Source organism: Scyliorhinus torazame, chromosome 11, assembly GCF_047496885.1.
Source record: "Scyliorhinus torazame isolate Kashiwa2021f chromosome 11, sScyTor2.1, whole genome shotgun sequence".
NCBI lineage: Eukaryota > Metazoa > Chordata > Chondrichthyes > Carcharhiniformes > Scyliorhinidae > Scyliorhinus > Scyliorhinus torazame.
In genome coordinates this window covers 9,677,867-9,695,731 of record NC_092717.1, presented here as the reverse complement: position 1 = coordinate 9,695,731, position 17,865 = coordinate 9,677,867, and the positions used below count along the sequence as shown (strand labels likewise).

Sequence of the window (17,865 nt, the reverse complement as noted above, 5' to 3'; positions counted from 1 at the left end):
GTTATTTTTCTAGGGAACTCAATATTCACCAAAGGAAATATTTAACTATCGAGAAGGAAACATCGAGTTTGGTATTGGCGTTACAGCATTTTAACATTTATGTTAGCAACAATTAATCTGACACAATTGTATATATGGACCATAATCCATTAAAATTCCTAGACAAATTTAAAAGTCAAAATGTAAGACTATTCAGATGGAGTTTATTGTTACAATCATTTAATTTACGAATTCTACATGTGGCAGGAAGAGAAAATGTGATTGCTGCTATTTTAACACGACTGCAACATTGTGAGAAGACTAAAATGGACTTTATTTATGTTGATGTTGGCCTATTTAAAAATGTAAAGTGATATATCGTATAGAATACAAGTTGTATGTAATCTTAAGAAATGTTTTAACGTTAAAAGGTTTTTAGAAAAATGAAGACATCTGGCTACGTTGCTGGGATTTTAAAGGGGGGGGGAAAGAGGTGTGACGACTGGAAGACTCTCGGAACATTGGATTGGGCAATTTAAGAGTTAAAAGCCTGGGATTAGAGCGTGTTTGACTGCAGTGGTCATGTTTTAAAAAAAAATCTGTTTGCAGCTTTCAGCAGACAGAGGTGAAATTGACAACGGAATGTGTTTTTCAATCTGGACTATCGGACTGTGGGTTGACTGGGAAAGTCCCTGGGGAGTTGACATGAATTTCCAGTAGAAATCACTCCTGCCCAGAAATCTCCTAGTTGATGGTATTGGAAATTCTCCAATAGCTTTCAACTTCACATTCCTAGGAGATATAATTTGTTTTTTTTAAGCTTGCAGAGATAATTAGTTTTTTTAGCTTGGGGAGATGATATCATTGCTGGATGGAGCCAAGGAATGCCGAGAGACATTTTCAAAAGCTTTAGAGAGACAGTTTTCTGGAGGGAGGAGGTGAATTCTGATCTGCCTGATGCCGAGTCCACAGTTCTCCCACGGTAAGATAAGATTGAGGGCTGTATGTTTCTTTTCTTATTGCTTCATGGGAAATTGAGTAGGAGTGTTAAGGGGTAATTGTAAGCTGTTATTTTTGGGTGTGAAGTTAAAAATTAAGTATTGTCTCCATAATAAAGATCTGTTTTTAAAAATAACTGAGCCCTATTTACTCATGCAATCATTCTTCCTGCAATCTTACAAAATAAATTAAAATATTGTAGTCCAGTATCCTAAGCCACTGTTGGGGTCTGATCCGGGATCTTAACAAAATCAGTACAATACGGAGGCAACTGGTATGTGAAGGTCAGTACAATACAGAGGGAACTGCTATGTGGAGGTCAGTACAATGAGGGAACTGGAATGTGGAGGTAAGTAGAATCTGTTTAATCTCTCGTTGTTTAGGATTAGACTAGTTTCTTCCTCCCTCTATTGAAGATGTTTATTTCTGTAGTGGGCATGGTTCCATAGGCAATAACAGCCTTTCATTGTCTCGCACAATTGGCCATTTCTGAACCTGGAGTGCTAGGAGACACTTGGACCATCTAGGATGGCAACATCACAACGATGCACATTCCTGTCCCCAACCTGCATCCTTATACCTCCTTGCCGGGTAGTTACCTGCAAGCATTCACGAATAGGGACCAATGCCCCAACCCCCCCCCCCCCCTTCAAACCACCAGGGTCAAATGCATGCAAGGAGAAGTGGGTAGGTCCATGAGTGAATAGAGAAATAGTGCGATATTTTTATGGGAGTGAGATGAAGCAGGGTGGAAGGAGGTTTGTGTCAACCCCAGCACGGAGTACCTGGGCTAAATGGCCCATTTGTGCTTCAATTTCGATACAATTGCTGGATGCCAGAATCATTCTTCATAGGAGAAATTTATTTCTGCAACAGGATTCTACCTTCCCACTAGTAATAATGACCCAATGTTTCTGAGAGAAAGGGGCAGGCTTCTTCTAGTGTATCTTCCTGGAACACCAACAAAAGACATTTGAAACTGCTATTCATAGACCTGGAAGACAGAATGAAAAGGGATCATCGCTGGGTTGTACTGAATCTGAAGAGAAACTTTAAGGTTTCGATTGTTAAAGATGTCTCCTGTTCCTCCATGACAGCCAAGAAACAAAGATTGCGATTCAACCTATACATTGAAGGGAAATCTCAAGAGGAGTTGCTGCTGCTGATGTTTTCTGTTCTGGGTTCCATTTGTCTGGTTTTTTTTGTGAAGTCCTACCCGAGGCGTTCGGGTGGAGGGGGGGAGCGGGTACCCAAACTATGCTGGACTTGCATTTCTATAGCGCCTTCGTTGACGACAGGATGCATCAAAGTGCTTTACGCCCAATGCCAAACTTTCCGAAGTGTAGTCACTGCTGTAGTGGAGGAAACACAGCAGCCAATTTACACACAGCAAGATCCCATAAACAGCAATGTGACGAGGAACAGGTAATCTGTTCCTATGGGGTTGTTAAAAGGCTAAATATTAGCCAGGGTAGAGAGCATAACCTCCACTCCATTCTCTCCTTCCCAAGTAGTGCCAATTGCGAGAACATACGAGGCCTCGGATTAACATCTCATTTGAAAGACGGCATCTCTTGACAGTGCAGCACTCCCTCAACCAGAACCGTTGTACTCAAGTCTCTGGAGTGAGTCCAGAACCCACAACCTTCCGACTCAAGAGGTGAGAGAGTGTTGCTTGCTGAGCCACCGTCGCACCTTTCTCCCACCATATAATGAATGTCATGGTCAAAGTATTCAAATTGCAGAACAACACTGAACATTTTTAACAGAATGCACAGACGGATCATATTGGAAGTTGGAAATTGCAACATGTATTTATGCAGGATAACCCAAGGGTTTAAATGTTTTTTGATGGTGTAACAATACCGTGGTGCAATCTTTGGAAGGTGTCATGCAGAACAGAAAGGTCACGGGTACAAAACAAGGCACAAGACTCAGCAAACTGAAGTATCATTGGCCCAGTTAGCACAGAATCGGAGCAAACTGAGATTATGGAAGACAATCAGGCCTCGGGGTAACTGCGTGCGGGGGGGTGCAGTCGGGATGGTGTCCCACAGTCTACTCTTGCAAGCCTATTCCACGTTCATGACAGAAACAAACTCTTCACTCAGATAAAATACTTGACCATGTTGAATACATCACCATGGTTCCAGGGAAACAGAAAAATAATTTAACTTTTGTCCTTAAAAGAAAGAAACATTACATTGTCCACACCCAGGTCCCCAATCGGACAATTCATTCAACATGAGCATTCAATTTTTTTTCCCAAACGTACCTTGATGGTAATCGCAGCCCCCCCCCCCCCCATCCACTGCCCGATAATGTTCCTGTGAAGCGCAATGGGACATATATTAACTGTATAAATGCAGCTATCTTGTTCTGAGGAATTGCCAGAAATCGGTCACTGCCGGATCAAGATCCTGGAATGTCTTTGCCAACAGCAATGTGTATGTACCAATGTCATGTGGGCTCAAGGCGGCCACTCACCACCACCACCTTCCCAATGGCAATAGGGATGGGTAACAAATGTAGACACCCATCCCTCAAGAGAGAATAAAGAAAAAATGTCAACACAATTGATGAATATGGGATTGCACTTCTCCAAAATAATAAATGATTTTAGTTTTGGGCTTGGGGTGACCTATACCAAATTCAGTATCAATACAAGAGTGCCAAAATGCATTTGTTTTTGAGGTGTATTCCAGCCTGCAAAGCAAGGAGTTGTTTGTCCGCTCTGTCTTCCATGGATTCAAATCCAACCGGCTATGTCATTTTTAAATCCTTAACTCTTATGCCATTTGGTTCAACAACTTGCTTCAAGAAATTTTCAGATTTTAACAGAGTGGGGATTCACACAAACAAAAACAAATTGTAATCTGCTGCCCTTCCGTCACTGTCAAAAGAATTCCATTTTCAGTTTTAACCGATACAGTCTGCCAAATCAACAAGGGGTAATACCAAAAAACTGAACTGGACTCACTGATGTCACCACAAAATGCCATTTTGTAAAAGAAAATGGTATGTAACCTTTATTATAGAGAGGTTAGAGTACAGGAGCGAAGTCTTCCTACAATTCTGGAGGGCTTTGGTGAAACTACCTTTGTCCAATACGGTGTACCTCTATCCAATATTTGTATCTATGGTCAGATCTCCTTGCCTGAGAGGGAGTGCAACAAAGGCTCAATGTGGAGATTATCCTACAGGAAGAGGTCGATAGAATGGGCTACATATTCCTTAAGAGTTTAGCAGAATGAGAGGCGATCTCAGTAAAACATAGAATTCCTAAGGGGCTTGACAGGGTAGATGCTGGGATAATGGTTCCATTCCCCAGACAGGAAAATAGGGGTCACAATCAACAACCCTGCTAATTTTGTTTCTGGTGGGTGTGGGGCTGATTTAGGCACGAGGGCCCTTTAAACATCAACTTAAAGGGGCCAACCTGTATCTGGCCTGCAGCAGGGAGCTGTGGATGCTGAGTATATTCCAGACTAAGATCAATTAATTCTCCAGACGCTAAGGGGATCAAGGGGTATGGGGAATAATGCAGGAAAGTGGAGTTAAGGTAGAAGATTGACAACGACTTAACCGAATGGCGGAGCAGGTGTGAAGGGCTAACGTCTACTCCTGTTCCCATCTCTTAACGTTCTCATTCATGCCACCAAGAGTCTCCACACACAATTCTACCCAGTGCTGGTGGATGGGAAATTAAATAATCAAGTCCTTTACCTTAGCTATATTGTGGAATTTTCAGCAGACATTCTTTCAGAATCCAGTTCATTAAACTCAGTTGAGCCACATTGTGATGTGTGTGCCCAGCTGCCTGTGTACTCAGAGACAACATTTTCATCTCTCTCACTGATGTCCTCTACCTCACCCCACTCCTCCTCCTCGTCACTATATTGGCCGTCTCTGCTATTGCTCTCGGACGTGTCCATGGCATCTTCTGTTTGTTTTTCTGCAAACCAGTCCCTGACCTGTTCGTAGCTCATGTTGGACTTTGAAACCAACTCATCGAGGTCTTCCTCCCGGAGCTGCCTGTGCCGCAAGTAATATTGGAATAGGACGGTTTTACCGGCCCGGCTGTGCGTGGAGTGCCCTATTCCACCCCAAACTCCAGCTGTTTTATGACCTTTGCTATACCCCCGTCGCTCATTGCCATTGAGATTATTCTGGCCATTGTGACTTTCTCGGTTTGCTCTTTGGTACTGGTCAAGCCATTTCAAGTTGCCGTTTTTAATTGCATATCTGTTGTCGCCAAACCAACGGACAATGTCATTTCTTGGCAGCCCGCTCTGCACCGCTAAACTGTCATATTGCTCTACTGATGGCCACTGCGTGCGCGCAAACGCACTCTTTAGGATGTGCAGCTGCTCCTGACTTTTCTTATGAGATTTGTCAATTGGACTTGTCGTTTTAATATGCTGCAGTCCTGCGTTTGGCGGAGGGGTCCTAGACTTGACTGGACAATTTGCAACCAAAAGGGAAGATTGGGTGTGGCTGGTGTCAGCTGCGTCTTGTGCTTCTGATTTTATGGTCTCTGGTTTCACATCGTGATTGAAGAACGGTTTGCTCGTTTCTACGATGGCTCCTTCCAGCGAGTCTCGAAGCCTCCTGCGTTCAGAGAACCAGGCGTCGATCTCCCTCCTGGTTAGTTTGGACTCTGACCGCAATCTTTCTTTCTCCTCGTCCGTGGGGAAGGAGCTAGATTGAAAGCTCTCCTCAAGCACCTTCAGCTGATCGGTACTTTTCTCTTTGAACTTCTGCGGCCCAAAATCAGAGAAGTTATTCCATCCAGATTTCCGATTCGGGTGGCCTGCCGCGGGTGGGTCCTGGGGGATGGTGACCACGATTTCATTGGCAGCGTGGCTGGAATGGCCCTTCTGTGTGCGGTAGCGATTGTCGCTGAACCACTTCTTGATCTCGGACCTGGAGAGTTTGGTCACCTGCACGAGCCGGAAAACCTCCTCGTCGTCGGGGAACTGGCTGATGGCAAAGCTGGCCTTCAGTTCCCCCATTTGCTCCTTGGTCTTCTTCCGGCTCATGTTGGCATCGGTGACACCCGGGGAAAACACAACGGAACTCCCCTGCGAGGCGAGCTGACAAACCTGGACAACGTTGGCGCGCTTCGGGTCTCCGGCTACTTGCGAGGGTGGCAAACCCCGCTTCGGAGACTGGGCTTGGCCTGCGCTGGCAGCTACCGTCAAGGTGATGGGAGAGCAGGACACTGTCGATCCGTTTGTGACTTGTGTCCAGACGATACCAGTCTGACCAACCAGCTGGCACGGCACACCTGCCTGGATAACCTGGTTCGTTGTGCCTTGGGTGGCCGATGGCATCGGTGCCGGCACAACGGTGATTGTTGGCGTCTGAATGGTGCCGTTAAACATCATTTTTCTGGCCTCCTCCACCTCTTCGGGAGCCCAGCTGATGCCATGTTTAAGACGCTGGGTCGAGAACCACATTTTAATCTGTTCTTCCGGGTGCTTTGAGACAGCTGTTAGCCAAGAGAGTTCTGCCTGCGTAGGGTAAGGGAATTTATTAAAGGAACCGATGAGCCTTTTGTTGACATCCATAGCAGCGTTATATTTAGAGCCGTGCATGGGGATCATGACCTTGGGTATTAGGTTGATGTTTGGCGGTGGCTGTATAGATGGCATCACGTGAGGCACTCCATCCTTAAGCACAGTTTCTGGAATAAGTAACCCACCATTGGCATGGTGGACGATGTCAGTGTTATTCCCTTCCATCTTGCTTTCTTGTTTAGCATTAAACTCATCTTTCACTCGTGCCAATACATTGATTCTTTTGCCGTCTGCTTTGCTTTTGATCATTTTCATGATTGGCGTTTTACTTATCGAGATTCCAGCAGGAGTTATTGCCTCTCTATCTGCATTCCCAATATTAGTGGGATCTTCAATTGTTTGTTCAAGGATAGTCTGATTATTGCGTTTTATCAACTTCAACTTGAAGTTACTTTCACCTTGATGATGCTTGCCATTATGATCAGTAAAGGTGTCGTACCTTTTGGTGGTAAAGTTACAAACCGCGCAGACATAAAACGGATTGAGAATAACATTTGGATGTATTGTATCAACATGTTCTGTAAACTCATTCAAGTCCTGTGATTCAAAGGTGCAGTATTTACATTCATAGCCTCCCTCTAGTTTCTTGGCCTGTTGATTGTCTAAGGCAGTTTTCTCTACAGTCTGATCCCCGTCGCTTACTCCGTTGTCCGCCGGCCAGCTTTCCTCCGACAACGGATGGGGAGACTGGTCGCCCGCGTTTCCATCCATCTCCAAATCTGGGTCCTGCTCCAAGACATCGGTGGCGCGAACCATGCAAGGGGTTGTTGACTTCCGTTTGCTAGCCATGAGCAGTCCGATGGCGGGAGCAGCAGTTGGCTAATGGCCTTCGTGAAACCTCAGTGGACCAGTGCCCTCCCTCAGGGAAGCGTAGCCAGATTTACTCCAGATTGCAGCAACTCCGATTTCACCGATTACCATCAGCTCCAGCCAGCAGCTTCATTGGCCCACATCACTGGAGAATTTTACCTGCAATACAGAAAAGTTGATTAGGAGCTTTAAAAAAAAAAATACACGTACAGCATTGCAAGACGGATCAGAAATAGGTCCAGCCCCAGCAGCCGAAGGCAGTGAAAGTTTGAAAAAGCAACTTCTTTATCAACGCCAACTGAACTTCCTCAGGACTATTTAAAGTTACAAAGGTGCCAACTTTGATTGGCTTTCTTCTACTTTAAGTAGAAGCCAGCACTGAGGAATGGACACATACGGCCGGCCACCTGTCGTATGGGGGACACAAGTGGGGCAGACCTAGGTGTAGAGTTTTGCATCCTCCACACTTAAACTCCCCTAACCTTGATTTCAAAAGAACAATCTTCACCGTTGCGATTTCAGATTCATCAGCGATTGGATTTGTTACCTTAGGAGAAATCCCGGCTAATTTTGTGATTTGAAATCAATCAGACCCAATATACTGATTGAAATGTTCCAAATAAATTTGACATAACAGCTTCTAAAGTTAGAACATAGAACATAGAACAATACAGCGCAGTACAGGCCCTTCGGCCCACGATGTTGCACCAAAACAAAAGCCATCTAACCTATACTATGCCATTATCATCCATATGTTTATCCAATAAACTTTTAAATGCCCTCAATGTTGGCGAGTTCACTACTGTAGCAGGTAGGGCATTCCACGGCCTCACTACTCTTTGCGTAAAGAACCTACCTCTGACCTCTGTCCTATATCTATTACCCCTCAGTTTAAAGTTATGTCCCCTCGTGCCAGCCATATCCATCCGCGGGAGAAGGCTCTCACTGTCCACCCTATCCAACCCCCTGATCATTTTGTGTGCCTCTATTAAGTCTCCTCTTAACCTTCTTCTCTCCAACGAAAACAACCTCAAGTCAATCAGTCTTTCCTCATAAGATTTTCCCTCCATACCAGGCAACATCCTGGTAAATCTCCTCTGCACCCGCTCCAAAGCCTCCACGTCCTTCCTATAATGCGGTGACCAGAACTGTACGCAATACTCCAAATGCGGCCGGACCAGAGTTCTGTACAGCTGCAACATGACCTCCCGACTCCGGAACTCAATCCCTCTACCAATAAAGGCCAACACTCCATAGGCCTTCTTCACAACCCTATCAACCTGGGTGGCAACTTTCAGGGATCTATGTACATGGACACCTAGATCCCTCTGCTCATCCACACTTTCAAGAACTTTACCATTAGCCAAATATTCCACATTCCTGTTATTCCTTCCAAAGTGAATCACCTCACACTTCTTTACATTAAACTCCATTTGCCACCTCTCAGCCCAGCTCTGCAGCTTATCTATATCCCTCTGTAACCTGCTACATCCTTCCACACTATCGACAACACCACCGACTTTAGTATCGTCTGCAAATTTACTCACCCACCCTTCTGCACCTTCCTCTAGGTCATTGATAAAAATGACAAACAGCAACGGCCCCAGAACAGATTCTTGTGGTACTCCACTTGTGACTGTACTCCATTCTGAACATTTCCCATCAACCACCACCCTCTGTCTTCTTTCAGCTAGCCAATTTCTGATCCACATCTCTAAATCACCCTCAATCCCCAGCCTCCGTATTTTTTGCAATAGCCTACCGTGGGGAACCTTATCAAACGCTTTGCTGAAATCCATATACACCACATCAACTGCGCTACCCTCGTCTACCTGTTCAGTCACCTTCTCAAAGAACTCAATAAGGTTTGTGAGGCATGAACTACCCTTCACAAAGCCATGCTGACTATCCCTGATCATATTATTCCTATCTAGATGATTATAAATCTTGTCTCTTATAATTCCCTCCAAGACTTTACCCACTACAGACGTGAGGCTCACCGGTCTATAGTTGCCGGGGTTGTCTCTGCTCCCCTTTTTGAACAAAGGGACCACATTTGCTGTCCTCCAGTCCTCTGGCACTATTCCTGTAGCCAATGATGACATAAAAATCAAAGCCAAAGGTCCAGCAATCTCTTCCCTGGCCTCCCAGAGAATCCTAGGATAAATCCCATCAGGTCCCGGGGACTTATCTATTTTCAGCCTGTCCAGAATTGCCAACACCTCTTCCCTACGTACCTCAATGCCATCTATTCTATTAGCCTGGGGCTCAGCATTCTCCTCCACAACATTATCTTTTTCCTGAGTGAATACTGACGAAAAATATTCATTTAGTATCTCGCCTATCTCTTCAGACTCCACACACAATTTCCCATCCCTGTCCTTGACTGGTCCTACTCTTTCCCTAGTCATTCGCTTATTCCTGACATACCTATAGAAAGCTTTTGGGTTTTCCTTGATCCTGCCTGCCAAACACTTCTCATGTCCCCTCCTTGCTCGTCTTAGCTCTCTCTTTAGATCCTTCCTCGCTACCTTGTAACTATCCATCGCCCCAACCGAAACTTCACACTTCATCTTCACATAGGCCTCCTTCTTTCTCTCAACAAGAGATTCCACTTCCTTGGTAAACCACGGTTCCCTCGCTCGACGCCTTCCTCCCTGCCTGACCGGTACATACTTATCAAGAACACGCAGTAGCTGATCCTTGAACAAGCCCCACTTATCCAGTGTGCCCAACACTTGCAGCCTACTTCTCCACCTTATCCCCCCCAAGTCACGTCTAATGGCATCATAATTGCCCTTCCCCCAGTTATAACTCTTGCCCTGCGGTGTATACTTATCCCTTTCCATCATTAACGTAAACGTCACCGAATTGTGGTCACTGTCCCCAAAGTGCTCTCCTACCTCCAAATCCAACACCTGGCCTGGTTCATTACCCAAAACCAAATCCAACGTGGCCTCGCCTCTTGTTGGCCTGTCAACATATTGTTTCAGGAAACCCTCCTGCACACACTGTACAAAAAACGACCCATCTATTGTACTCGAACTATATCTTTTCCAGTCAATATTTGGAAAGTTAAAATCTCCCATAATAACTACCCTGTTACTTTCGCTCATATCCAGAATCATCTTCGCCATCCTTTCCTCTACATCCCTAGAACTATTAGGAGGCCTATAAAAAACTCCCAACAGGGTGACCTCTCCTTTCCTGTTTCTAACTTCAGCCCATACTACCTCGGAAGAAGAGTCCCCATCTAGCATCCTCTCCGCCACCGTAATACTGCTCTTGACTAGCAGCGCCACACCTCCCCCTCTTTTGCCTCCTTCTCTGAGCTTACTAAAACACCTAAACCCCGGAACCTGCAACATCCATTCCTGTCCCTGCTCTATCCATGTCTCCGAAATGGCCACAACATCGAAGTCCCAGGTACCAACCCATGCTGCCAGTTCCCCTACCTTGTTTCGTATACTCCTGGCATTGAAGTAGACACACTTCAAACCACCTACCTGAACACTGGCCCCCTCCTGCGACGTCAAATCTGTGCTCCTGACCTCTATACTCTCATTCTCCCTTACCCTAAAACTACAATCCAGGTTCCCATGCCCCTGCTGCATTAGTTTAAACCCCCCCAAAGAGCACTAACAAATCTTCCCCCCAGGATATTTGTGCCCCTCAGGTTCAGATGTAGACCATCCTGTCTGTAGAGGTCCCACCTTCCCCAGAAAGAGCCCCAGTTATCCAGAAATCTGAATCCCTCCCGCCTGCACCATCCCTGTAGCCACGTGTTTAAATGCTCTCTCTCCCTATTCCTCATCTCACTATCACGTGGCACGGGCAACAACCCAGAGATAACAACTCTGTTTGTTCTAGTTCTAAGCTTCCATCCTAGCTCCCTGAAAGCCTGCCTGACATCCTTGTCCCCTTTCCTACCTATGTCGTTAGTGCCAATGTGGACCACGATTTGGGGCTGCTCCCCCTCCCCCCTAAGGACCCGGAAAACACGATCCGAGACATCATGTACCCTTGCACCTGGGAGGCAACATACCAAACGTGAGTCTCTCACGCTCCCACAAAATCTCCTATCTGTGCCCCTGACTATAGAGTCCCCAATTACTAATGCTCTGCTCCTCTCCCCCCTTCCCTTCTGAGCAACAGGGACAGACTCCGTGCCAGAGGCCCGTACCCCATGGCTTACCCCTGGTAAGTCCCCCCCCCCCCCACAAGTATCCAAAGCGGTATACTTGTTTCTCAGGGGAACGACCGCAGGGGATCCCTGCACTGACTGTTTTTTCCCAGTCCCTCTTACAGTTACCCACCTATCTCCAATCTTTGGTGTAACTAATTCCCTGAAGCTGCTATCTATGACCCCTTCTGCCTCCAGAATGATCCGAAGTTCTTCCAACTCCAGCTCCAGTTCCCTAACTCGGTCTTGGAGGAGCTGGAGATGGCAGCACTTCCTGCAGGTAAAATCAGCAGGGACACCAACTGCATCCCTCAGGAAGGGAATCAAACAGGATAAAACGTAGAAGAAATGCCTCCACTGGTGAGTGGAGGCCAAAGGTTGGACTCATAAAAACAGGGTCATAAATTCATTCGGGAATTCAGGAGAGGCCTCTGAACCCACAGAGTGATGAGAATGTGGAGCTCGCTACCTGGCTGAGGTGAATAGTAGAGCTACATTTACTGGAAAGCTGGATAAACACATGAGGAGGGAGAATTAGATGTGGATATTAGTTGGGCGATATAACCAGTTGTCAGAGTTGAATTTGAATCCACTTGCAATGTGGCAAGTCCACTTGTACCAGCTGCTTTGCTGCATTTGAAAACATTAGGAGTCAATTCATGCCCGGTTGGATGTATCATTATTGACCCAGGATCATTAAAAAAAAAAAAATTTAGAGTACCCAATAAATTTTTTCCAATTAAGGGGCAATTTAGCGTGGCCAATCCACCTACCCTGCACATCTTTGGGTTGTGGGTGCGAAACCCACGCAGACACGGGGAGAATGTGCAAACTCCACACGGGACAGTGACCCAGAGCCAGGATCGAACCTGGGACCTCGGCGCCGTGAGGCAGCAGGACCCAGCATCACTGTAACCATGTTTTCAGCTACTTAAGTATTAAACTCTGCAATTCCCTTCCTGAATTTCTCTGCCTCTCTCCCCTCCTTAAGGATGTGGGGATGCGATGCCGTAGTGGTATTGTCTAGTAATCCAGAGATCCGGGATAATGATCTGGGGACCCGGGTTCGAAGCTCACCACGGCAGCTGGTGGAATTTGAACTCAATAAAATATCTGAAATTAAAAGTCTAATAATGATCATGAAACCACTGCCGATTGTCGTAAAAACCCATCTGGCTCACTAACGTCCTTTAGGGAAGGAAATCTGCCGTCCTTACCTGGTCTGGCCTACATGTGACTTCAGACCCATAGCAATGTGGTTGACTTTTAAATGCCCTCTGAAATGGCCGAGTGAGACACTCAGTTGTATTAACCGCTATAAAGGCAGTTCACCACCTTCTGAAGGGCAACTAGGGATGGGCATCAAGTCTTGGCCTAACCAGCGATGCCGACATCCTGTAAATGAATACATTTTTTTAAAAGACTGGTCTTAAAACCATTGGCATCTCCTGATATCTCTCTCCGAATGTGGTTCAAGGTTTGGTGAAGCAGAATGGATTGTTTACACAGCAATGAGCCAATTCTTGCAGATGGAAAAAGTGAGGATGGGAAATTAGGCAAGACAAAGAAATTAAAGTGCAATTATTGATACAATTGTGAGCCACGGGCACTGGAATTACACCAACATATTCAGGCCTGGCAGATCTATTAGAGAAACAACAGTGTGCAGAGTAGATTCACTAGCATGCTGCCAGGGAAGGGACACTAGGGATTATGAAGGGACACAAGAGGTATGGAATATTGTCACTCGAGTAGAGAAAGTGATGCGAGCCAAGAGGTTACCGCCATTGTCCGTATTTAACCCTCAATGAACATCACTAAAGAAAAATGGTCATGCATGGGCAGCAAGGTGGCGCAGTGGTTAGCACTGCTGCCTCACGGCGCCGAGGTCCCAGGTTCGATCCCGGCTCTGGGTCACTGTCCGTGTGGAGTTTGCACATTCTCCCCGTGTTTGTGTGGGTTTCGCCCCCACAACCCAAAGATGTGCAGGGTAGGTGGATTGGCCACGCTAAATTGCCCCTTAATTGGAAAAAATGAATTGGGTACACTACATTTTTCTAAAAAAAGAAAAACGGTCATTCATCTCAGCTGAACAGCTGGCTTGTAATGCAGAATAATGCCAGCAGCGCGGGTTCAATTCCCGTACCGACCTCCCCGAACAGGCGCCGGAATGTGGCGACTAAGGGCTTTTCACAGCAACTTCATTGAAGTCTACTTGTGATAGTAAATTATTATTATTTGAGACCTTGCAATACACAAACTGGCTGCCAATCTTACCACAGTGATTACATTTCAAAGGTAAGTAATAGGCTGCAAAGCACTTTGAGATGCCCTGAGGATGTGATACAAATGCAAGTTCATTCCTTTTTTAAAAAATAGTTTAAGCTTTGTTGCAGTGAATGAGAAATGAGCATTTCCCCCCATTGTTGGGAAATCAGTGATCAGGTGTCATTATTAATGAGAGCGAAAGAGATATTAGGTGAACTTTCCATATGCAGAGAGCTGATGGAGCAAGGAATTCTTTGCCCCTGAATGTGGTCAAGGAAAAAAAAACATTCCATCTTTTAATAGAAAATTGGATCAATATTTGAGGCAGAGGAAGACACTGGGAGATAGCAACATGTTGTTAACCGTGAGCTGCCATAGTGAAGAGTTGGTGGAAAAAAAATGGGCTGAATGGCCTCCTTCTCTCTCTGCTTTAAACCTGGTTGCTTCTGTGTGACCGAGTTAAGTGCAAGTCACTTTTTGCAACCGGGTTTTAGGTTCAGCCCAAACCAAATGGATGGGTAGAACCTATGAAATGGCTTCTTACTGGATATCAGATCATCATAACACAAGATTATGCAGCTTCTATAGTTTATGGTTAGTCTACAAAACAAAGGTGTCATTAGTCATTATGTGGCCTGGCATTTGTAGTCAGCAGTGAATGATTGATGCCCACTGTCCATTTCCGTTCCAATGGCCCACAGACTTTGTCGACTTTCGCACCGAGATTTGCAGTAATCCAAGGGTCAAAATAGTGAGGCGCCCTCTAAAAAGGATATGGGACCTGTTTGAACCGGCAAACAACAGTCTATTTCCTTACACAGTCAGACTGAAGAGTCCTTACTGAGCCACACAATCTGACCACAATCTGTAGAGTTTAAATTTCAGTGCCAGAGAGGTTGTTCACCAATAATTTATATGACTTCTCATTCCAAAGAAAATTCACTTATAGTTGAGCAGACAATCCCAAACTTTTTCTCTGTGTTTATTGGGCAAGTGCAGCAACTTTGAATGCAGAGTTCTTCAGAGAGACACCACATTGGTGAAGCCTCTGAAGGAGTAGAACAACTAAGTCAGTAACTTTCAATATCCAAGTTTAAGTGCATGTCCAGACGTCAGAAGCTGGTGGTTGATTCACTCTTTGATCCGCTCAACTATAAGGGAATTTTCTTTGGAACGAGAAGTCATATAAATTATTGATGAACAACTTCTGTTTGATAATGGCGAGCGCTGGGGACTTCCGGTGACGGCGGGTGGGAGGCGGCCGCACAATGGAGAGCCCCCACTCGGGAACGGCAATTTTGGGGCTTTAAGTCCGGTCCCAGGGTCCGCGGAGGCGGCAGAAGAAGGGAGAAGGCACGGAGGAGGCACTGAGAAGACACAGGAGGGAAAAAAAAACCCCAAAGAAAAATGTCGAGGGTGAGCAGAAAAATGGCCGAAAAAAAAAACAGCTGGAGGTCCGTCGGGGAATGGAAAGGTCACCGCGGGGTCACCAGGAAAAATGGAGGCTGGAGCACCAGGGAAGGCCGCACTGCTTACGGCTGAAGAAATAACCAAGGTGATGGCTGCGGAATTTGAAAAGCAGTTGGCGCAGATTGCGAAATGCATGGAGACGGTGAGGAAGGAGATGAGGGAGGCTTTGAGTGTGCTGGTGGAGAAGGCGGTTTCCCCGGTGAGGACAGAGGTGGCGAGCGCAGTGGCGGAGGTGCGAGAGCAAGGGGAGGCGCTGAAGGAAGTGAAGGAGACGTTATTGCAGCACGGTGATCAACTTGCCTCGATGGGGAAGGAGATGCGGAAGGTGATGGATACTAACAAGGATCTGCGAGGAAAAATGGAAGACCTGGAAAATAGATCCAGGCGACAGAACTTGAGGATTGTGGGGCTGCCCGAAGGAGTTGAAGGACCGAAGCCGACTGAGTATTTTGCCGCGATGCTGGCAAAACTACTGGAGGAGGGGGAGGACCCCTCCCGATATGAATTGGATCGGGCTCATCGGTCGTGGAGGCCTGTACCAAAGGCAAGTGAGCCGCCAAGGGCAGTGACTCTGTGCTTCCGTAGGTACAGGGTGAAGGAGAAGGTCCTGAGCTGGGCCAAGCAGAAGCGGGTGGTGCAGTGGGCTGGAGCTGGTATACGTGTATACCAGGACTTTACGGTGGAGCTGGCAAGGAGGCGGGCTGCCTTCAACCGCGTGAAGAGGGCACTGTACATTAGCAAGGTGCGGTGCGGCATTGTATATCCAGCGAAGCTGAGCTCAGGGACTTTTATTTTGGAACGGCGGAAGCAGCGGAGGAGTTTGCGAAAGCAGAAGGACTATGGCAGAACTGACAAACTGAGGAATGGCCATGTTGTGCCGATGTAACCTCATGACTGTATTTTCTTCTTTTTTGTATCACTGCGCGCGCGTTTAGAGATTAAAGGAGCCAAGGTGGTATATATTTGGACGAGGGAAGGGACGGGACTTTCACTCGAAATGAGAGTTCTTTGGCGTGTAGGTGGATAGGCGGGGTGTGTGTGCTAAAAGGGGATCTTTGGGCTTTCCTGGGGCCGGGCAAGTGGGAAAGGGACCCGGGCGGGGGCCTCCAGGTGGGGGGAGGGGCTGCGGCCATCGGAGCCTGGCAGAACAGGGTCCGAGTGGTCTAGCCGGGGTGGAAAGTTGGGGGGGAAGGAACCGAGGGTAGGGGGAGGAGTTTTACAAGAGGCAGTGGACGGGAGGAGCTGGAGACCTGGGGTGGTGGGGGGGGGGGGGGCTGTGTAAGATTAAGGGCGACTACGGGTAATCCCTGATTTATTTTTGTCATTGGTTTATGTAAACATGCGGGTTGAGGTTTGGGGGTTGGTGGGTAGATGGGATCGTTGTTGTTATTATGGGGACTGACATATCTCGCTGATTATTGTTTATCGTTGATGGATGTAAATGTGAGAGAAAATGTGAAAATGGAGGAGAATAAAATTTAAAAAAAAAAAAAGATAATGGCGAGCGCTGTCAGTGTCACTTGTTAACTATTCCATAAAATCTGGGCCAATTCTTTGCATTGATCCCAAAGAGTCTATACAGGTTCTACAATATCTGATTATACCCTATTGGTAATACATTGATTCTAATGATAGTATGATTCACTCAATTAATTCCCCCGAATGTTCAGTATCTGTCAAAAGACAAAAGGTAAATTCATCCACAGCGCACCTCAACGTGCTTTGTTTGTGGGGGGTCACTGACAAGTCTGAAATCTCGAAACATCAAAAGTAATTGATTTTGACTGTTAAGCGGGGGGGGGGGGTTTCTTGAACCCAAAATGAAAATGATTTCAGATTCCAGGATCCACAGTAATTTGCTTTTATTTATAAGTGGGGGGGGGGGGGGGGGGGGGGGGCGTTATACATGTTGTGTGCATTCTTTTTGTAAAATGTTGAAAATTGGAATAAAAATGCTTTTTATTAAAAAAAAAGTAATTCAACAAACTCTGGAAACACAGCTTTGAGCAAGTTTAACAGAGACTAATTAACACCCTGAATTTAAGATTAAAAGTTAAAACAAAGATCCAAAAGGCCAAGTTCAATTGTAAAGTGTTCTACGAGTATCCTAATTCGAAGCCAATTATTTTGGAATGGCAGGAAACCAATAATAAAGTATTAGGCCTCATTAGATCTTTTATCTTTGAATGCGTTGCAAATAATCTTTATTCTTTTTTAATAATATCCAATTAAGGGACAATTTAGCGTGTCCATTCCACCTACCCTGCACATCTTTGGGTTGTGAGGGCGAGACCCACACAAACACGGGGAGAATGTGTAAACTCCACACGGACAGCGACCCGGGGCTGGGATCGAACCTGCGACCTCTGCGCCGTGAGGCAGCAGTGCTAACCACTGCGCCACCGCCCGCCCTTAATTCTGCAAGTGGTCAATTAATCTTTAAATTTTCTAGTAGCAACTAGAAAACGAGATGACGGAGAAATGTTCTTTAACGTCATATTTTGGATTAAAGGCAGATCAACTGAATATTTTATTACTGCTAACTTTCACTTTTAAATAGATTTGTTATTTGCT

At 46.0% G+C, this 17,865-nt stretch overlaps 1 protein-coding gene across 3 annotated transcripts in view; it reads right to left on the bottom strand.

Annotated features, from left to right (window-relative positions):
- Positions 1-17,865, bottom strand: part of LOC140385100 (zinc fingers and homeoboxes protein 2-like) — a 56,256-nt gene that overhangs the window by 6,907 nt on the left and 31,484 nt on the right. For all 3 annotated transcript variants that reach the window (XM_072466920.1, XM_072466919.1, XM_072466921.1), the window contains one exon: positions 4,705-7,529. In XM_072466920.1, coding sequence (XP_072323021.1) covers positions 4,710-7,349 — 2,640 coding nt within the window. In that variant the 5' untranslated portion in view covers positions 7,350-7,529 and the 3' untranslated portion in view covers positions 4,705-4,709. The remainder of the gene's footprint in view (positions 1-4,704; positions 7,530-17,865) is intronic.